The 22,493-nt window shown below is 48.0% G+C and overlaps 1 protein-coding gene across 3 annotated transcripts in view; it reads right to left on the bottom strand.

Annotated features, from left to right (window-relative positions):
- Positions 1–22,486, bottom strand: part of UBE2O (ubiquitin conjugating enzyme E2 O) — a 56,042-nt gene extending 33,556 nt beyond the window's left edge. For all 3 annotated transcript variants that reach the window (XR_008666078.1, XM_055337519.1, XM_055337505.1), the window contains exon 1: positions 22,063–22,486. Coding sequence is in view for 2 of the 3 variants with exons in the window: in XM_055337519.1 (XP_055193494.1) it covers positions 22,063–22,461 (399 nt within the window). In the remaining variant the exon portion in view is untranslated. The remainder of the gene's footprint in view (positions 1–22,062) is intronic.
- Between the last annotated feature and the right edge of the window lie 7 nt (positions 22,487–22,493).

The raw sequence follows: 22,493 nt of genomic DNA on the forward strand, positions 1-22,493 counted from the left end.
GTGTAGGGGACCTCTCTATTGTTTTACAACTTCCTGTGAATCTCTAACTAATCTTAAGATAAAAAGTAAAGTTGCAGCAATAAAAAGATGATGGAAGCTTTGTGAACACAAGCAAGGCTCTGGACTGGGATGGATCACGTTAGCTGGGGTAGAACCTAGCTTTTGTTCTGAAGGCCTGCTAAACCCTACCAACTGCACGTCTGTCTCTGACACTGTTCAGTTTTTCCTAGAGAGGAGTTCTCCAATCCCACACCTCAAGCCTGGTTTCAGCGCCCGGAAGCAGGCAGGAAACTCAGCTGCAACTTCCCCTTTTAGTGTACAGACTCTCCTGAACCTTTGTTTCGTCCCAGTGTTATGCTACCCTTTGCTATGTCTAAGCTGCCTGAATCCAGAGCCACCCTGGTTCAACGTCTCCAGAGCATAAACCTTGGCCTCTAGCGCAGGGTCTGTACAGGTGGAGAGGCAGACCTTTCAACTAATCCCTCCATCTTTGGGCCCAAACCTTACTTGTGCCTGGGGCAACAACGTCAGGTGCCTCCAATCCCTGAGACTTTCTGCAGTGCTTTGTCTCCACCGGCACCGTTTAAGCTTCCTCTGCTCTGCTCAGTCTTTGCTCACCTTTCATCTTCTAAACCTTGAAATCTTTGGGGCCTATGGGTGGTTCAGTCGGTTAAGCTTTTGACTTTGCCTTTGGCTTGTATCATGGTCTCAGGGTCCTGGGATGGAGCCCTGCATGGGGCTCCCTGCTCAGCAGAGTGTCTGCTTCTCCCTCTGCCCCTCCCCCGCTCGTGCTCTCTCTCTCTCTCTCTCTCTCAAATGAGTAAGTAAAATCTTTAATAAAACTTGCAATCTTTGTCTACTGTCTTCCCTCCCATTCTTTTTCCTCATAGGTTTACACATTTAAACAATTCATTTATTGGGGCACCTGGCTGGCTCAGTCGGTAGAGCAAGGGACTTTTGATCTCAGGGTTGTGAGTTTGAGGTCCATGTTGGGTAGAGATTAAAGAAAGTTAAAAAAAAAATTCATTTACTGTCACTTTGGAAGGGTTTTTGGAGGAAGTGGAAATGAATGTGTTCAATTACCATGTACACCTAAAGGATGTCAACCAGAGACCTTTAATCTTGAATTTACAAGGTACTTACCTATAAACATGGAACATATTTGAAGATAGAAGATAAGGTAACAAAAACAAGAAATCACAAATTCAAAAATTAGAAATCTGGGGCACCTGGGTGGCTCAGTTAGTTAAACATCCAACTCTTGATTTCGGCTCAGGTTGTGATCTCAGGGTCCTAAAATCAAGCCCTGGGTTAGGTTCCATGCTCAGCACAGAGTCTATCTGAGATTCTCTCCCTCCCCGCCCCTCCACCCTGCTCAGGTGCACTCACTCTCTCTTTAAAAAAAATAAATAAATAAAAATTAGAAATTCTTAGTTTCGACACCTACTTAATTTAGAGACCAGTTCATCTTTGAGGGACTCTCCCAGTCCTGCTATTCTAAAATGTGAAGTGGTGGGGAAGGAAAAGAAAGCACAACTCCATCAGAATCTATCCCAGTCACCTGAATCTATCTGTGCAGACAACTGGCTTTCTGATTCAAATGTCAAAGACACTTTAAACTGCATAGATTGCTGTTATTCAACCACAACAGTCAGACCTGATCCGGGGCAAAGTGGGGCTCTGGGTGGAAGAGACTCACTGTCAGTGTCATGCGACAGGCATGGGGAATCAACACTTCACACACTTACAAAATTAAATTAGATTCTTAAATGCTAAACTAAAAACAATCACTGAGAAAGTCACAAAACATAAATAGCAGCACATGTGCCCCTCAGCAGACAGCTTCCCTGCTTGAGGATGGAGGATCTGTGAAGAGTAGCCAAGGCACACTCGGCTGGCCTCTGGCCTCTGTTACCAGGCACAGTTTGTCACACGCATGGCACCTGCTCGCATGCTTCAGCACAGCCTGCCACACGGCCACAGAAATGACTCGGTTACCAAAGCACATTCATGCCAAGCAAGGAGCATTTCATCATCTGCTGCACAAGAAATACTATAATCCATCCTACAAGGGAACCAAAAAGGAGACTAGATGGTACAGGCCCTGACTCTGAAAAACTTCAGTTGTGACTAGCATCCTACGTATAATTCATGTGACTGGTAAACATCTGAAAGCTGGCCCCACTGCCCAGTAAGCCCTAGTTAGCAGCCCCTTTCTTCTTCCTGGGGGACTATAGAGCCCCAGATGTAAAACAATTAAAATTTCATTCTAGAAAGATTTAGAACTAAGAGCCTTTCAGTTTGTAAGGATTGCAAATCCTCTAGAGTCTATTTAAATAGGAAAGGAAGTTAAATCCCAAAGTAATGCAAGATGCCCGGCAGAGACCCCAGTGACAAAGAAAGCACCTACCACAGGAGGTGGCCCACCTGCCCGACTCTAGGACAAGAAGAAGACCCAATGGCAGGGTCGACCAGGCAGCCAACGAATGAGCCAGTTAAAAAGTGGGCAAACGGGATCCCTGGGTGGCTCAGCGGTTTGGCGCCTGCCTTTGGCCCGGGGCGCAATCCTGGAGTCCCGGGATCGAGTCCCATGTCGGGCTACCAGTGCATGGAGCCTGCTTCTCCCTCTGCCTGTGTCTCTGCCTCTGCCTCTCTCTCTCTCTCTCTCTCTCTCTCTCTCTCTGTGTGACTATCATAAATAGATAGATAGATAGATAGATAGATAGATAGATAGATAGATAGATAGATAGATAGATAAAGTGGGCAAACCATTTTCTGGAAGAGACATTTCTCCAAAGCAGGTTTCCAAGTGCGTGGAAAGACTCTGGAGGTCGTCAGCGGCGAGGGGCGCGCCCGCCACACCAGCATACCACCCCACACACACCCGGCGCGACGGCGGCAACGTGCACAGACAGTAACACGCGGGGCTGCCTGCTTGGTGCCGCTGGAACCCGCTTGGCCGCAGCTGCCCTGCCCGCAAGCTGAAACACGAGGGGCCGCGTGACCCGGCAACTCTACTCCTGGGCAGAACACCCAGGAGAACTGAAAATGTACACCCCGCACAGAGCTGTACATCAGTGCCCACGGCAACTGTATTCACAACAGTCAAGAAGTGGCAACGACCCACATGCCATCCGCGCATGAACCACCCCACACGGTAGAGCCCTGCAAGGAGTGAAGTAGAGATGCGCACGACCCGAAGGAAACCTGAAAATGTGTTCAGCGAGGAGCCAGACACAGAAGGCCGCGTATTACATGTTTTCATATGACAAGTCTGGAGTCGGCAAACCCACAAAGATGAAAACGCAAACAGACCAACACAGAACGTGATTACCAGGGGCTGGACGGTGCGGGGGTTCGGCGCAGCTGCTAAGGGGCAGAGGCTCTCCTTTATGGGTGAGGACAGTGAAACGTTCCTATTCTGCACAGTGATGGTGGGGGCACAAACCTCGGAATACACTAAAAGCCATGTGAATTAACTTAAAAGGGTGAATTTTATGGTATTTAAATTCTATCCCAAAAAAGCTAGCTTTTCTTTTAAAGGCAAGCCTAAGGTGATGCTGCAATTAGTGACTCTGCCTAGTTCTATGGTCTTGAGTAGGAAGTTCTTGAGCATGTCTCCTGAGTCAGTGTAAATCCTCTAAATCCTCTGTATTACAGATTTTATTTTTTAAGTCAAATACCCATACTTGTCTCAACTGTAACTAAATCACCAGAAAACTAAAATCAGCACTGCAACACCCTCTACTTCTACCCCTAGAGATCAGATGGTTGTCCTCCTGTGAACTTTTCTTTCCTGAAGTCTTAGAGTCATCTTGGTCCATTTGTGGCTTCCATCAACCTGAACCTGAACCTGAACCATTCAGCCTCCTGGGACCTCAGTTCCCGGACTATAAAATAAAGGAGCCAAATCAAATCCTCCCTTCTAGAACCACCATCATGGGCCCAGACATACCTTAAAACCTAGTACACAGCCAACATCAATCATCTTGAAGGCTCAAAGACCTCACCTTCACTGGGCACCTGACAACTGGAAACTCCCCCATCCTCTGATGTCACCAGCAAAAGAGAGGAGAGAGTGCAAGAGTCTACGGGGAAGCTGGAGAGGATGGAAACCCCAACATAACTCGGGCATCACTGTATAGGATACAGCCATCGTCCCACCATGAGCTGCATCATCTGAGAAATGCCTCAGTGGGGAGCGGGAAAGAGATGGGGATTCTTTTTTTTTTTAAGATTTTATTTATTTATTCATAGAGACAGAGAGAGAGAGAGAGAGAGGCAGAGACACAGGCAGAGGGAGAAGCAGGCTCCATGCAGGGAGCCTGACGTGGGACTCGATCCAGGGTCTCCAGGATCACGCCCTGGGCTGCAAGCGGCGCTAAACCGCTGTGCCACCGGGGCTGCCCAGAGATAGGGATTCTGAGGGCCCTCTTAGAGTTTGGCCTCTACAACTCCCAGCCCATACCTGAGCCAGCCCGGCCCCCTTGGCTTACTTACCATCCCCCAGCCTACTAGCCCTCTGTTCAGGGATCGCAAGCCCTGAGCTAAGGCACAAGAGACTGGCTTGAAGGCCTGCAGGCCTTCAGGGACCTCCCCCACCCCACCCCTGCGGCCACAAGAAGGGCTTGTTTCTTGGCAACAGAAGAGTACAGTCAGAAAAATGCCTAGTCAACTGACCTGAGTTCTAGAATTCCAGATGCTGCCAAAGAGCTGGGACTCCTGCCTCAGTCACCAAAAGAAAAAAAAAAAAATCTCATCATCATGCTGGAAAAATAAGCATTCTAAGATGGAAGTATAAATGGGTACTACTTTGGGGGATGACAGTCTGGTAAAATGAATCCAAAGTCTTAAGACTGTATTCCCATCTCCTGATCAGTACTTCTGTTTGAGGAATTTATCCTGAGAAATTTGAAGAAGTAGACAAAGATTAAAAAAAAAAAAAGGGGGGGGATCCCTGGGTGGCGCAGCGGTTTAGCGCCTGCCTTTGGCCCAGGGCGCGATCCTGGAGACCCGGAATCGAATCCCACGTCGGGCTCCCGGTGCATGGAGCCTGCTTCTCCCTCTGCCTGTGTCTCTGCCTCTCTCTCTCTCTCTGTGACTATCATAAATAAATAAAAATTAAAAAAAAAAAAGTATCCAGTATAAGACAGTAGTTCTATTATTTAAAGCTATAAAAATCTAGAAACATTTTAGCTAGTCAAAAGAGGAGACTGGGGGTGTCTGGGCTGAATGTATGCCTTTGGCTTAAGTCAGGATCTCCGGGTCCTCGGATCAAGTCCGAGTTAGGCTCCATGCTTCTCTCTCTCCCTGTCACTTCTCCTGCTTGTGTTCTATCAAGTGAAAGGATGAATCTTAAACAAAAGAGGAGACTGGCTCAAGAAATGTGGTTCATCCGCCTGATAGAATTATGAGCATTCATTAAAAAGCATGCTACCAAAGGGGCATCTGGGCGGCTCAGTCAATTAAGCATCAGACTCGGTTTTGGCCTGGGTCATGATTTCAGGGTCATGAGATCCAGCCCGGTGTCAGCTCTGCACTCAGCAGTCTGCTTAAGACTCTCTCTTGGGGCACCTAGATGGCTCAGTCAGGAAACTCCTGATATTGGCTCAGGTCCTAGCCTGGGGATCCTGGGATTGAGCCTGTATCTGGCTCCACGCTCTGTGGGGAGTTTGCTCCCTCTCCTTCTGCCTTCTTCCTGCTCTCTTTCTCTCTCTCAAATAAAATAAATCTTGGGGCACCTGGGTGATTCAGTGGCTGAGCATTTGCCTTCCGCTCAGGTCACGACCCTGGGGTCCTGGGATCGAGTTCCACATCGGGCTCCCCGCAGGGACCCTGCTTCTCCCTCTGCCTATGTCTTTGCCTGTGTCTTTCATGAATAATAAATAAAAATCTTTATAAATAAATAAATCTTAAAAAAAAAAATAGATCCTCTCCCTCTTCCCCTCCCCTTCTGCATCCTTTAAAATAAATTAAAAAAAAAAAAAAGCATGCTACCAAAATGTTTTGAATTGGGATGAAAGTGCAATGACACAGAAACACCTCCACCTATGAACACTGTACATAGGACCAAAGCCTGTTCCAGAAAACGGGCAGTCATACTTGACCTTTCTAACACACTTAATCTGCGCATGTTTCCCAAACACTGGCCCCAAGAAGAGCAAAGGCAGTAGCACCAAGGCTGCTATTGAGGGAAGGTATCTGATCATGGAGGCCCCCAAGGTACAGAGAACAAGTACAGTAAAGAGATGGCAGAGAGAACACGATGAACACTTCAACAGTGCACAGGATGAGCTGGTCTATAGCAGCAATGACCCCGAGGGGTGAGCAAGTCTCTGTGAGATGCCAGCAGCACTGCCTTCCCAGGCAGAGACGTGGCCAGGCTGCAAGGGCTGGAGTGTGGCCCGAACCCCACATCTACTGCTGGTCAGCAGAAGGCTCAGAATTAAGACCCTGAAGCTCAAGCAAGGGAAAGTGGCAAACAAGTTTTTGTTATTGGTGCTCTTTCTCTCTCTCTCAACTTTGAGAGAGGGAGAGAGAGAAAGAGAGTGTGTGTGTGTGTGTGCGCGCGCACGCGCGCACACATGGGGGGGGCACACAGAGAGATACAGAATCTCAAGCAAACTCCCTGCTGAGTGCAGAACCTGACCCAGGGCTCGATCTCACAATCTGAACCAAAATCAAGAGTTGGTCACCCAGACGACTGAGGCACCCAGACGTCCCTGATGTTATCTGTTAAAATACAATCCAAGAAGGATTCTTTAGGTCTGAACCCTTGAGAATCAGTGTAATATCAAAGTGAGGGAAAATGTCAAGTAGCTCCTGAAGAGTTTCCTGGAACACCTGAAAGGCTGTCAAGAAGGGTCACCTGCACAGCAACAGATCTAATAACTTGCAATCAGGGAAAACAAAACAAAAACCTATAAATCTAAGACAAATAAGAGAATAATCCTATCAATTTTTCTTCAGGGTTGGATCATCAGGGACCGAACAGGCCCCAGAACCTACAGACTTTCCCTACTTCCCTGACGGTCGGCCCTACACTCCCACAGCCCGTCCCCTCCCCCCTCTGCATTCACCTGTCCACTTGCTGCTCTGGCTGCCAGCCACCATTCCTCTACTCTGAGTACTGACCATGGTTATGGATCACTTCAAGATTGCCTTATTTTACAGACCATCTTGCTCGACCCCTACTCTCTGGCATCAAAAGCTTTAACAAAATTCTTCATAAAGATAAGTCTTAGGACAGAGGATGAACTGAGGATTAGATAAAGTGAGATTGATTAGAAAGGTTTTTTCCAACATTCAAAAGGCAATTATGTGAAATGCAATGTAGTATCATGAACTGGATGCTGAAACAGAAAAAGGACTTTAGTGGAAAACTAACCCAAATAAAAGCAACACGAGGGACAGATTTGAATACACATTTTCAAAGTAGGTATCGCTCTTCCCATGGATGATGCCAACCAAATAAGACCCTGTGCTTCCAAGACCGAATATCCCTTATACTTCTCTGTCCACGCTGCTCCTGGCAGGACCATCACCTGAGTGTGCACTCCAGAAGCCTGAGCCTGCCCAGCTTTTCCCCACCCCACCATGTGTCAGGAGACCACATGTCTACAGTGAACATCCGTCACTTTCCTAAAAGGTCATTTAATGGGGACAGAGCTTCAGTTGGAAAGATGAAAAAGCTCTGGAGATGGATGGTGGCGATGGCTATACAACATCAATGTACTTCATGCCACTGTATGGCACACTTCAAAATGGTAAATTTTATTATGTATATTTTCTCACAATAAAAAACAAACATGGGGCAGCTGCGGCGGCTCAGCAGTTTAGTGTCACCTTCGGCCCAGGGCGTGATCCTGGAGTCCCAGGATTGAGTCGCATCCACGTTAGGCTCCCTGCATGGAGCCTGCTTCTCCCTCTGCCTGTGTCTCTGCCTCTCTTTCTCTCTGTGTCTCTCATGAATAAATAAATAAAATCTTTAAAAACAAACAAACAAATATAAGGGCGCCTGAGTGGCTCAGTGGTTGAGCATCTGGCTTTGGCTCAGGTCATGATCCTGGGGTCCTGGGATTGAATCCCTCATCAGGCTCCCCAGAGGGAGCCTGCTTCTCCCTCCTCTGCCTATGCCTCTGCTTTTCTGTATCTCTCATCAATAAATAAATAAAATACTTAAAAACAAACAAACATAATTGCTCCCCAACTCCCTCCTGATCACTCAAGAGCCCTGGGTGTGCTGACACCCACTGCTCCAGCCCGGGTCAGTGTTACGGCAGCTTTCCGACACTCCCCAGATTCCCCCCATGGCTGGCGCCATGCCTTGTCTGAGAAATCTTCCAATCACCCCTCCATCTCTACTGCTCTCAAAGTACCATTACTACTCTCTGATTCAATAGTCCTAACTGTACTCGGGAGTTAGGTCCCAGGGTCAAACTGAGCATCATCAAAATTATCCTTAAAAAGACCCTATCACTAGTCCAACGCACTATATTTCCCCCTGGCATTAGAACAGGTCGCTGCTTTGTCCACTGAATACTATATGGAGCTGCTGGTTCACATTTTGTATGAAAACCCAGCACTTTTAATACTCTGTGCTGTGTGTGTGCATGCGCGTGTGTGCTGTCATGTAAATTAAATACACAAAAGATGTAACTCGCCTGCACTGCAAATCCTCCTAACTGGCCCCAGGCTTTCCAGGTCCCCCACCTCCTCCATCATATGAACTGCTGCCAGATTATTCACTGCAAACTTTGAAGTGGCTCCTCGTTATGTGGAAAAACCACAACACAACTCAAACTCTTGAGGCTGTCATCTAAAGACGTTTACGTTATAGAACCAGTGTGATACGAAGCCTCTGGGGGCAGTAGACCATGTGGCTGTGGGGCAGCTGCCTGGGTTTCACCCAAACTCTTCACTTACGACATGACCTTGGACAGACTCACCTGTAAGACACATAAAATAGTAACACCTACTCCACAAGGTTCTCCCAGGGAGGCCTAAAGTGCCAACCTGCATAAAGTGCTTACGACACACCCAAGGCACAGCAGGGCATGAGAAATGTTGTCACTGCCACAGGTGATCAGATCCAGGCCACTAACTGGTCCTCTCTCTCGCCCACCTTCTCCTCACACCCTAAGGCCAGCTCAGCAGCCCCTGACGCGTGGTCCAGGGATGCTGAGAGCCCTTCGGGAGGTCCAGAGTCAAACCTTTCCACCATCCTATTAGATGGTATCTGCCTTTCCCACTCTCATTCTTTCCAGAATCTCCACCAGAACTTTCCAGAGGCTACCTGGTGTAATGATGTCACTGATCTGAGGGTGAGGATGGGTGCTGGCCTATTCTTGGGTTTTGAGTTTTGTTTCAATTTCTTACCTGTAATATTGACACATATAAATAAAAGTTCATCAGGATCTTCAATAAGTATAAAAGAGTTCTAAGGCCTAAGTGAACTACTCCTCCCAAACATCACGCGAACTTCCTGTGTCTGGCTTCGCGCATGTTTATTTTCCTGCCCCGGACATCCTTCCATCCCCATTGTTGTTCCAAATTCTTCTCACCCCCGGAAAAAAAAAATTCTTCTCACCCCTCAAGCCCTCCCTCAAAAACTACCTGCATCAAAGCTTTTCCTAATGCTCTCCCACCGCCCTTCTTCAGAAATGTCATCTGTGCCCTCCAGCACTTTCTACCTATGAGCATTCCATTTGCTCATTACACAGGGATCCCCGGCTCCAGCTCTGCGCCAGGCTCTGTTCAGGCACGGAGAGCAGTGAACAGTGTGTCCTGCCCTCCTACCTTCTGCTCAGGGAGACAGTAAGCAAAGTAAACGAAGCAATCAGATCTCAAATAATGCTAGATACCCTGCAGAAAATAAAGCTGAGCAAGGGATTAGAGGGAGGGTTTTCTCTCCCACCAGTCTAAGTTTCTGAAGCAGCACTAGCTAATACTTGAGCCACTACAGAGAGAAGACTAAAACACTTCATTGATAATCTTTAGGGACACCTGGCTGGCCCAAGTCAGTAGAGCATGTGACTCTTGATCTTGGGTTGTAAGTTCAAGCCCCATGTTGGGCATGGAGCCTACTTAAAAAATAATAAATAAATACAATCTTTAAACTTTTAAAATATAACAACTTTCACACTTATTACATGTTGATATGGTATCTTGGATGTAATGGATCGAGTATAATTTATTAAATGTAATCTCACCTGTTTCTATTTATTTTTTCAAATGCGACTCCTGTCAAGTTGAAAATTACAGATGTGGCTCACATCGTATTTCTATTGGGTAGGAAGGATTCCTCTAGAGCAGAGATGGGCAAACTATGGCCTACAGGCCAAATCCAGCCTGCTGCCTGTTTTAAATAAGATTTTACTGGAACACAGCCATGCCCGTTTGTTCATTTATTGTCTCTGAATGCTTTCACGCTACAATGGCAGAGTTGACTGGTTGTGAAGGAGACAGTATAGCCTGCTAAGCCTAAAATATTTACTATCTGGCCCTTTACAGAAAGAATGCTGGCCCCTGACCTAGGGTGCAGGGCCTGTGTGGGGATGTTCTCTGGAGGCCCACAGCACCCCGCCGGGGGCAGGGGACAGCTGTGCGGCCCATGGAAAGAGCCTGTGCTCTCGTAGCAGACACCCAGGCTCTGCCCCTCACTGGCTGTGTGGTTCTGAGCAAGTTACAGGCATTCTCCGGGTTGTAGGCTCTCCCTCTCTAAAATGAGGACACTGGCCGCTTGAGGGAAGTAAGATGATACAGGTAAAGCATGTGTTACACTGCCTGGCACACAGCAGGAATCCATTGATACTGGATGGATAAAAAAAAAGCAAATTTCAATCATTTTCCTCTTGGACTGGTTGCACTACACTCGTAACAACTCTCATATTTTCATCCTAAGAAGAAATGAAATCCAATGAAACCCTCAGCAGTACCTGTGTACTAATATTGGTCAGTAGCCAATGCAGGGGAGGTGCGGGAGAGAAGTAGGCCTTTCTAACAGGAGCACTATGATCTGAAAACACTACCTGGTTGCTAGGGGCACTTAATGTCCCTTCCCTTCTATCATCCCCCTTTTGATAATCTCTGGCATTAACACTGCTACCAGAAGACTAAGGCAGAAACTTCAAACCAGTTACACCCATAATATTGGGCGGGGCGGGGGCACAAACGGATCCTATTGACATCAACAGGGTTTCTGAAAGACCTATATGTCAGTCCCAGCCAGTGGAACCAGCAACCCAGGGAGCACATTAGACATGCAGATTCTTAGGCCTGCCCAGCCTGTTTCAGAAGCCTGAGTTAACAAGAGCACCAGGTGATGCCACACATATTAGCTTTTCAAAGTGCTGGTCTAGATTCCACGTATCCACGCTCTCCCCACCCTCCTGCCACCACTGGTAAGCAGTGTTACATAGACGGTGCCCGATTCCTTCAGAGTAGCAGGTCGGGCATAAGCTCGCCTACTCCCCACCTCTCCCCAGCCCAGAGCGCTGAGGCAGGCAGAGCACAAAGCCTAAGCTGCGTGCTGGTTTCCGTGCAGCTGGGATGGCATTCTGTTTCCAAAAGAGGAGTCATGCTAAAGACTCAATCATCTCCTAAGGTAAGGATGCTATGCTCATCTCCATTCACAAACTCACATGTGTGAATGCAGGTCTAGCAAGAGTTTTCAGCTGTGTTGTTAGAGCTGCCCCTCATGACTTAGATGGGCATTACCCCCATTTTAGAAGCTGAGAAAGAGGCTCAGAAGAGGGTGGGTGCTGCCACCAAGGTCTTGAAGTAACCATGGGCACTAGAACTCGGGCAGCTTCTAAGTGTTAAACCAGTGCTCCTTCAGATCATGCAGAGCTTGCACCAAATACCTAAAGGAAACCTGGAATGGCACCGACCAGGGAGAATTTTCATTGGCTTCACAAGACGCAGCCTTAGTTTTCATCCCAGCCCAGGATCCAGGACAGGGTCTCAATTTCTGCTAGGGTTTAACCCCAGACACTGCTGCATTTCAGCCACAGCTGACACTGTTTCTGGCTAGCTCTATCCTCGCCTACTGGGCTCATACCCTGCCCTGGGTGGGGGGAGCTTTGTGATGGAAGCTGCTGAAAGAGTCAACAACATGGCGTATTTTGATTAATCTGCTCTTCACAGTGTTGGGACACCTACACGTTTCAGTCCTGTAGCAATTATTCATAGTCCTCTCAAAAAAGCCCAGATCGGACAGTAAATTACATGGTCAACTTGCCTACTACCCTAAGGGGAAGTGTCAGCTGGCCAGGTGCCCACACAGCCCCAGCACAGAACATGAAGTGTCTGGGAAAAGGCTAAGAATACTCTTTGTAGGTGAATGGAAAGGGATCTGGTCATTAACTCAAACACTTCCCATGAAACTACATGTGAGCCATTCAGAATATAAGCTTTCCCGGAATATAAGGAGTCACTGTCTTTGGTTTCTCAAAAAGCTCCAAGCCAGGGAGAGAGAGCTCAAGTGTGTCGTGTAAGTGCCGTGGGAATTAGAGGCACAGAAGAGCACCAGTGAACGGGCAACAGCTGATGAGATGCAGTCTACTGAAAGGGCAGGAGATTGAGCATGAAATGTGGGCGAGAAGCCTTGAGTGTCAAGCTAAGGCACGTCAGAAGGCTGGGTCCTGACATGATCCAAGCAGTCATCTGGAAGGTCAACCCGTGGTGCTGCACGCTGAGGTGAAGGAGGGTCTAGAGGCAGGGAGACCAAGCGAGATCAGTCCAGGCATGAGACCATCACAGAGTGAGCCCGTGTGGCAGAAAGGAAATGCAGAGGATGCAAGAGGCATTTCAAACAAAGATCTGATGACAAATTAGAATGGCAGCCTGATGCCAAAGGCACGGGCAACAAAGGAACAGACAAACTGAACTCACAAAAATTAAAAAACATTATAACGCACTAAAAGACACTATCAACTCAGTAAAAAGGCAACCCACAGAATGCGAAGCAATATCTGCAAATCATATATCTGATATCCACATATCCAGAATATAGAGCGAGCTCCTACAATTCAACAACAAAAAACTCCATTCAGGGGATCCCTGGGTGGCTCAGTGGTTTAGCATCTGCCTTCGGTTCAGGGCGTGATCGAGTCCCACATCAGGCTCCCTCATGGAGCCTGCTTCTCCCTCTGCCTGTGTCTCTGCCTCTCTCTCTCTCTCTCTCTCTCTCTCTCTCTCTCTCTCTCATGAATAAAATCTTAAAACAACAACAACAACAAAAAACTCCATTCAAAAATGGGCAGAGGACTTAAATAAACATTAAGTATCTCCAAAGAAGGTACTTAAATGACCAAGCAGCACATGAAAGATGCCCAACATCACTAATCATTAGGTAAACGCAAATCAAAACCCACAGTGATATGACCTCACACCTCACACCCACTAGTGTGTGTTTCACTATACAACAAAACAAAACAGAAAATAACAAATGTTGGCCAGAATGTGGAGAAATTGAGATCCTTGTGCACTGCTGGTGGGAATGGAACATGGTACAGCTACTGTGGAAAACAGTATGGCAGTTCTTCAAAAAAGTAAAAATAAAATTGCCACATGATCCAGCAATTCCACTTCTGGGGATATACCCAAGAGAACTTAAAGTAGGATGTCGAAGAGATACTTGTCCACCCATGTTCATGAGCTGTGTTATTCATGACAGCTAAAACGGGGAGCACCCCAAGTGTCTGCTGACGGATGAATGGCTAAGCCAAAAGCTGTAGATACAATGGAATCTCATTTAGCCTTTAAAATAAAAGAAATTCTAACCCATACTACAACACTGATGAACCTTAAGGCTATTACACTAAGCGAAATGTCAGAAAGTAGGTTGGTGGTGGCCAGGAGCTGATGTGGGGAGAAACTGGGCATTTTTGTGTAGTGGGCATCAAGTTTCAGTTTTACAAGATAACATGAGGTCTAGAGATGGACCTGCACATATCACTGCACAATATGAATGTATTAATACCATGAACTGCACACTTACATTAGAATTGGGGCCAAGAAGGTACATTTAAAATGATCCCAAATGTTCTGAATCACAGAGGACGCAAGCTGAAGTATTTAGGGATGTCTGTTTCTAACTTACCAAATGGCTTGGGAGAAAAGGTATTTACACACATTCACACGTACAGGTGAGGCACAGATGACAGATTATTAACTGCTGACTCATGCTGGTTGGTAATTAGTACTCACTGGCCCCGTCTTTCAACTTCTCTGTACATCTGAAGATTTTTCATAATCAAGAGTCGGAAAAAGTAATTTCTAAAAATCCCACCAACCTGGAGGTGGGAAGGGCAGTGACTCTCCAAAGACTTTACACCCACAAAGTCGGAGGTTCCAGATGCTGGAGGGAGCCGTCAGGGAAAGGCCAGGGAAGCTGTCTGCATGCAGGGACCACAGCAGCCACAGGCCTGAACAGGAGCGCAGAAGAAAAGCCAGGAGGGTGGTGAGGGGAGTGAGAACGTGGTGGTACGTGAAGAAGTCTCACAGAGAGAAGAGGAAAAGGACAGAAGGCTAGAGAAAGCCAGGACGGCCTGGTGTAAGGAGCCCACAGGGGAGCGCTTCTGGGAAGAGGGCAGGCCAGCTCGGTGGACAAGGGGCAAGTGGGTGGGTGCAGTAACTGGAGCCCGCCAGGCCTCCGTGACCTTCGGGCCCGCCGCTGGCACCCAGTGGTGAGAGGCCCGGAGAGGCGAGGGGAAGGGGCTGGCAGGTGGTGAGGAAGCAGAGCAGACACCCCCTGCGGCCGGGAGACCGTGGGGGTGAGGAGGACCCCAAAGCACGCTGGGTGTAGGGAGAGGCGCTCTTTCTTCTTTGGCTTGAAGATGATATCATCAACCTTCAGGGCCCTGAAACTCCCTGAAGTAATTAAACAGTCAGAGCAGACAAATACGGGGATGCTTTCAGCGCCGAGTATGTCGGCTCCTGCTGCTCCTGGAAGCCACACGAGGCACAGATGCTTGTGTCTGTCCTTCTCGCCCGCGTCTACGAGGGCTGGCGAGTCATCCTGTGAACACGCCGGTCACAACTGCTTCATGGACCATTGGCCACAGCAGCGTCTCCCACAAAAAAAGGTCAAAATTAACACAAGGTGGAAGAACCTCATCGGAACTTCATCAGAGCTGCTGGGTGTGAAAGACTAGTTCTCACTTGCAGGATGCAAATGAAGAACACTCTTTTTAAGACTACAGGAAATCTCTCCTGCAAATGGGGGGTTTTCATTTTATTACTGGATAGGATTGATGACTTTCTCTCTCTCTCTCTTTTAGCACTACTCAGTATCTTAAATTTAAAAAAAATTTTGATTGAATGAATCTTCACCAGATAAAGCTATGCTATCGATTTAAACCAAAAGTGATCTCGTGTCTTATTCCTTTGACCTAGCTACAAAAAATTAAATGTTTCAGTATTAAAATACACAAACCCCTCAACCAGTCAACAAACTCCCCACGGAGGGAACTGGACACAGGCCTCGATCTCAGGACCCTGGGATCATGACCTGAGACTAAGGCAGACACCTAACTAATTGAGCCACCCGGGCGCCCCTGCCTTAACGTTTAAATCAAAAACCTTGCTTTTCACAATCCTGCTTCAGAAGAACACAGTGTATATGTGGGCAAAACTGACCAAAGGATCCATTCACCACAGTGAACTCCAGGTTGAAGGTCAGGTAATCTTCAACCTCAGAGCATAGCCAAAGAGCAAAACAAGAGCAAATAATCCTGGAGTAGATAAATTCAGAGGGCTATCCATTAACATGATTCAATTTTATTCTAAACTACAAAAATTTCCAGTAAACATTTTGCTCCTCCCTGTCTGTGACCACACATATGTCAGGTGGTGCCTAATAGAGCCCCCTGGGGCCAGCAGAAACATCAGAAACAAGCAATTCTCAATGTGCGGCCCGCTCACTAGAGCCTCAAGTGTTGGATATGCAACAGCCTTGAAGGCACGACCTTCTCAGGCTTGGCACCCAGCCACTGGGCAGGTGGAGCCTCAGAAGGAGCTACAGTTAAAAACACCAAAATCCTAGTAAATATAAGTGAGAGCATCTTGTAAATGAAAAGGCACATTTCCCTCTTTTGATTATTTTAGATTAGCACCCTCCCACCCCCATGCAGAAGCAGGATAAGCTCTGGACAGGGAAACTGAAAATTTCTGTCAGTTGACACAGGGGCACAGATCATATCCTCCTGGTTAGAACCACAGGATGGATGGCTCTTGAAAAGAGATCACCCTAAATCCAACTCTGAGGGGACCAGCAGGAGCAGGTGACACCAATCCTGGGCCAGAGCTGTTGTGACAGTGATTCGTTTCCCATGCTATACCAACAGCCCTTTTGTAAAGTACTGGCCCAGCAGAGCTTCCACTGGGACCCCTTGAGGCCCTTGGGTAAAACAGTAAAAAAGGCAAAATTTCTCTTGAGGGAATAGGAAAATTAAAAAAAAGAAAAGCAGGGATAAAAATGAAGTGAGGATGGGGAAGGCGCAAAAGGACCCTTAATGTCCTAAACCAACAAGGTGGACAGCACAGTCAAGTTTGAGGCAACTAAAGAGGAAGGAACGGAAACTGAGCGGCACCCAGCCTCTCCCCAAGGAGTCCTTCTGAACCTGTCTCATGACTCAGCATTCCCAGTGGGACGGTAACAACAGCAGCAAGAGAGGGGGCATGTCTTTAGGGGCAGGAGGTGAAGCTGGATTTCCTAACATGGACCATTTCTAAGATAACACAGAAATGCCAGTTCCTCAGACTTATGGTTGGGGGTGGGGTGCAGAGGGGGAATAAGCCAATGTTGGAATGAATCACGCTTGCAGAGATTGCTTTCATTCAACATCTTGGGGCACTCACAGGTTTTCTAGAAATAAAATGTGCTTTTTGACAATTATTTTGAGAATGACTGCTGGGTCAGGGAATGAAAAGTGCAAAAGAGAAGCACGACAAGTGCCGGTCTAGTGTCTCTCCCATTCTGCTACCCAGCGTGATCTCCCTCTCTCCTTTCACCCATCCCAACACCCTGCTCCTTCCTCTCTCCTTACCGGTGGTTACATCCTCTCCACTAAGACTTTCAAGTGTTTAAAGTCTGGATGATTAATGCCAACCACAGGGTCTGTGACTCATGTTTAATCAGGGTGCTTGATACAGTAATGATCTATGAATCCCGAACTTAAACATTCTCAGGTGAGCGCAAACTACATTTAATTCTATTTGAAGTAGGGTTCCTCCACTCATTAGCAGTGTGACATGGGACAAGTTATTTAACCTCCTTCCTTACCCCCCAGTTTCCTCCTCTGAGATACATGAATGATAGTACCTAGTTCTCAGTGTTGCTGGGAGCACTGAGTACTACATGTAAAGAGTGCCTGGCACATAGTAACACTACATAATGTTTGTCATTATTATTTTAAAACACAAAAGCAATACTCTACCATCCTTGTAATAGTCTTTTGGAAATTTCAAAGGATGTCTTCCAAATTCTGGGAAATATACACACACATATATATACCTATATATTCATTCCACACACACCCCCACTCGGAAGTTAGTGGACTTTGGCAGGTGTTACATTAAACATGCATAAAGTAACCGAGTGAAGTTCTTGAGTATTTATAGAAGCAGCTTAATAAGAAGTTCTATCTGGGCACCTGGGTGGCTCAGTCGGTTAAGCATCTGCCTTTGGCTCAGGTCCTGTGATCCAGTCTCGCTCCCTGCTCAGTGGAGAGTCTGCTTCTTCCTCTACCCCTCCCTCCTACTTGTGATCACTCTCTCTCTCTCTCTCATAAATATTTTAAAAAATCCATAATCCACCAGATCATGAGCAACATGATCGATTAATAGGAATTCCTCCACCACTGATATAAACCCCTCTAGGGCACCTTTTACCTCTTGAGGTGCAGTGCTCTGTGATGCAGGGAAGTGATTTCCTACAGGGATGGGGCTGGCTCTTCCTGATGGACATCAGGATGGTGGCTGCTAATAGCCAAGTGGCCATACCACCCAGCTACGCTTCTGGTTCAGGCTCATTTCAGAGGCCAGAAAGACAGATCTTTATTCCAGAGAGAAAATGAGGCAGTGACTAGGCCAAGGTCACTCAGAGTATGTGACACGGGAAGAGCACCCAAGGGTTTTGACTTCCAATCACAGGACACAAACCCACATCCCTCTTCTGGTGAAAGTGCCCTTGAGCGAAGCAGCAAGTCAGACAGAGACACCCTCAAGGCACTGAGTCCCCAGAATTAGAAGGGGGGAACCAAAGGACAAAGAATAAAATCACAGAACAGCTGTGCGAGTCTGCAAGTGCTGTGATCCTATCTGAATAAAATGCAATTAGATGCACTCAGTCCTGCATCTTGGTTAACCTTACATAACTTCTATGACATCACTAAGAACAATTGCTTTTAGTGGGTCCAGCACCTGGACAAGTGAAGCAAGCAACCTTCACACGCTATGATGCTACATCTAAATAGCTTTCCCCATGGAAATGTTGGCATAAGAAGCCAAAAATACACCAAAAAGCCAATTCCTAAGGGACCTGTCATGAGGGATGCTACAAACACACAACCTTAGAGAAGCAGAGTGAGCACAGATACAGCTTTAATTTAGAGACATTAACTCTCAAACCAGGAGAGACTTTAGAAGTTGTGGCAACTTTAAGCAAAAAGAGTGTATAAGACATGGGAAAACTAAAGCACAGACAGGAAGCCCCTGGACTTCGACTGACAGGCAGCGGTCTGTTCTCTTCCTCACAGGGACCATTCTGTCCAATCAGGACAAGTGGAGACTGCAAAGACACACCATGTCTAGCCAGTGCTCAGGAAGGCAGAAACCTCAGCATTTGGCTTTATTCCAAAATTTTACTCAATGATGGTCACTGATGGGGAAGGGGCAAGTCACATAGATCTGTGGCCAGGGGCACCTGGGGGGCTCAGTCGGTTAAGCCTCTGCCTTCCGTTCAGGTCACGATCCCAGGGTTCTGGGATCAAGTCCTGCATCAGGCTCCCTGATGAGCAGGGAACCTGCTTCTCCCTCTCCCTCTGCACCCCCATCATGTTATCTCTCTTCCTCTGTCACTCAAGATGAATAAATAAAATCAGAAGAAGAAGAAAGAAGAAAGAAAGAAGAAGAAGATCATCATCATCCATGGCCAAATGGGAAAAGTTTCATGTGGATAAGTCAGCTACTACACTAAAGGGGATGGCAGACTGAGGAAAGGAAGGAGCACAAGGTGCATGCTTCTTTTAAGTTGTAAAGAAGCTTAACTTTGGCTGCTGGAAGCCTCTGGAACTGGACCACACATTCTGCAGTTTCAAGGAAGAGCTACTTATTTTCTGTTGAAATATTCATTGAAGTGGCCAGGAGGGGGTAGACCTTGTTGGCCAGCCTCTTCATTGCTCCTTATGAATTTGTTCATTAAAAACTTAAGAGACTAATATTAAGCCTTACTCATTGCCCAACAAATTAACCTGAAAACTACAAAAATACTTCACAGCCTACTGAACACTTTACATAAAAGGGTACTATTAAAACAATTCCAACATACATGCATAAATAAATAAATAAATAAATAAATAAATAAATAATAAACAATTCCAATAGGTGGCAGCTTTAAAAAGAAAGATGTTTCTCAATACCCTCACCACATTATTCTATCAGTAATTAGGTCCTTAAATCTCATAACCAAATTAGTTATGGAGCAGGAATCAGAACCTAAGTGGTCAGCTTTGGTCTAATGGTCTTTCCTTTACAGCACCCTGACACCTCCATGGATTTATAAGGGGTGAGAAATGAGAAGAAAAAAAAAAATCTTCCTACCACTTCCTAAAATGCAAGGTCCCGGGACCCACCCTACCACCCTAGTCAGGGTCACCTGTGCCTAGGCTTCATGGTAACCTATAGCCACCTATCAGGCATACACACCTCCACATTCTCCAAACCTACTCTTAATTCCTAAAAGAAGAACCGGGTCTTAACATCCTCAGGTGGATACTATGTGCCACCACTTCCTGGAGTTCCTATGCCCCCTTAGCTTCTGATAAGCTCAGAAGCTACAGACACTACAGTGGGAAAGAAAACACCACCACCACCACTGGACCCACGATGGATTTCAACAAATTCAAAGCCAATCACAAGAGGGCAGCTTCAAAATATATCCAAGCTGGTACCTAAAAATTACTTTCAATTTAATTCCTAAATCGGTATTTTGAGTCAAACTTTGAATAATCACACACGGTGGGAGGAGGCAGACAGAGCATAATTGTAAATAAAGTTAACCACCAAAGTCAAGATGAACAGGAACAACCACTGATAAACATGGCAGCTCCCGGCAGCGAGCTTGGCCTGCCCGGCCGAGTCCCAGGGCAGGAGGCCATGACACAGTGAAATGAGTTGCATTCCAAAAGTCACAAACCTCTGGAGAAGATGGTTAGGGAAAGACATTTCTCAAAAACCCACAGAAAGACATGAGCAACCATTTGTTAGTAAGGCAATGCAGAAACACTAGCAAAAATCTTCTCTTTCCCACACAACAACGCTGGTGGTAATTTTTAAACAAGCCTTCCGCTATAAAAAGTACTATTTTCCACATACTTTTGCACACGAACTTGTAATTTTCTTCCCGAGTCAGAGCAACTAATGCCTGATTCGCGTTTCTCTGAGGGGAAGCCAGGGGTCCTGGATGCGGATCTCCCTGTTCTGTGGGTGCAAACGCGCTGGCAAGGAGGCAGACCCTGCTCGTAACAACAGTCACTTGCCACCAGGAAGTGGATCGCAGGCTCTTCCTGGGAGTGGGGCCTTTTCTCCTGCCAGAGCTGTGATCACAGACCCCCCTCTGTAGTATGGCAAGAAGCCCTCCCTATTCCTCTGTGGCCTTTGTCTCCCAGTGTATGAGAAACCCAGATTAACTTCTCAAGTGCCCTCCCCTGAAATCAGACCTGTCAACAGCCCAGGCCTGATTCCTGCTTGGAAATGTTTTCTTGAAGGGGAGAAGGAGGAGACGAAGAAGGGGTGAAAGATACAGGGGTGTGTGCGTGCATGTGTGAATCACTGATAGGAACTCACACTCGGGAAAACAAGACAGAAGCAGCAGCCACCAAACCAACCTTGGTTCAAGGTTTCAGGTTTAAGACGATAAACCCCTTTGTCCTGAAAACTGTAATATTCACCAGCATCACCCCAAGCGCCCATAAGGGGGTCTGATGTTTGCTTGACACCTCAGGTCAGGAAACAACCCTCGCTTTCCAAACGGGGTGGCTCTTCTCCATCCAGGCTTCTATAATAATTTTCTTTTTCTTTTCTTTTCTTTTTTTTTTTTTTTTCAAAAAGTCCAACTGCACTTGGGAGTCATCAATCCCAGTCGCAGCTGTCACATCCCCCCCACCCTGTACTATTAATATCACGGCTCTGATTGTTAACGATTTTACTCACAAAGTTCCCTGCAGCAATTAAGACGAGGCAACAAGGTTAAAAAAAAAAAAAAAAGGCGGTGCGGGGTCGGGGTCGGGGGTGGGGGGCGGGTAGGGAAGGGGAAGAGGTTGGTGTTCTCAGGCCATAACGCATTCTGTCAACTAGGGAACTTCTTGGGTTTTTCTACGCCGCCGGAGAGGCTCATCTCGATCTTTGTTTTGGAACGCCCACAGCCCTTGCCCGTCCGGCCCCGGCACGGCCTGCCTTTCCGGATGCACAATGCAGTAGGCAGCTCCTCGGGGGTCAGCGAAACGCCGCACTGGTGTGATCCGAGCGTGCCCCGGGGCCTCACGAGTTCTTCCTCCCCCCCCTCCCCCCCCCCCCGCTGTAGTGGGTCCCCGTAGAACGCTGAGGCCCAACCACCGCGCCGCAGGGCGTGGAAGTCCCTCCGCGCGGGGAAGCCCGGGGCCCGGCGGCCCGGGGCTGGTGCAATGACTTTGCACCGGAGCGTCCCCTCCGCGGAGGCTCGGCCCCGCGCCTCGGCCCACTGCAGCTGCACCACTCCGGCCAGCGCCTCGCGAGCCTCCCTCCCCGGCCTAGGGCTCCTGCGGCAGCCCCGGCCCCCGCCCGCCCGCCCGCCCGCCGCACCTTGGTCTCCTTCACGTGCTGCTTGACGCCCTCCGGGTACCACTGGACGCGCACGTAGCCGCGGCGCAGCGGGCTGGCCCGGCCCTCCTCGTGGCCCGCGCCCCCCGCCTCGGAGCAGCCCGAGCTCCCGCGGCCCTCCTCCTCGCCCTCCGAGTCCGAGTCCTCGCCGTGGATGAGGCGCACCAGCCCGAAGTGCACCGAGCCGCGGTAACGGCCCGACACCAGGTCGTGAGAGAACAGCAGCCGCTGCGAGCCGGCTTCGGGGCCGGAGTCCGAGGACGGCCCGGAGGCCGAGTCCGGGGCGGGCGCCGGGGCGGGGGCCGCGTCCGGGGCCGGGGCCGCGTCCGGGGCCTGGGCGGGAGCCGGAGCGGCGGGCGCGGGCGCTGCGGGATCCGCCATAACTGCTCTGCGCGAGTCTCGGGCGGCGACGG

This window comes from Nyctereutes procyonoides, unplaced genomic scaffold, assembly GCF_905146905.1.
Source record: "Nyctereutes procyonoides isolate TBG_1078 unplaced genomic scaffold, NYPRO_anot_genome, whole genome shotgun sequence".
Taxonomy (NCBI): Eukaryota; Metazoa; Chordata; class Mammalia; order Carnivora; family Canidae; genus Nyctereutes; species Nyctereutes procyonoides.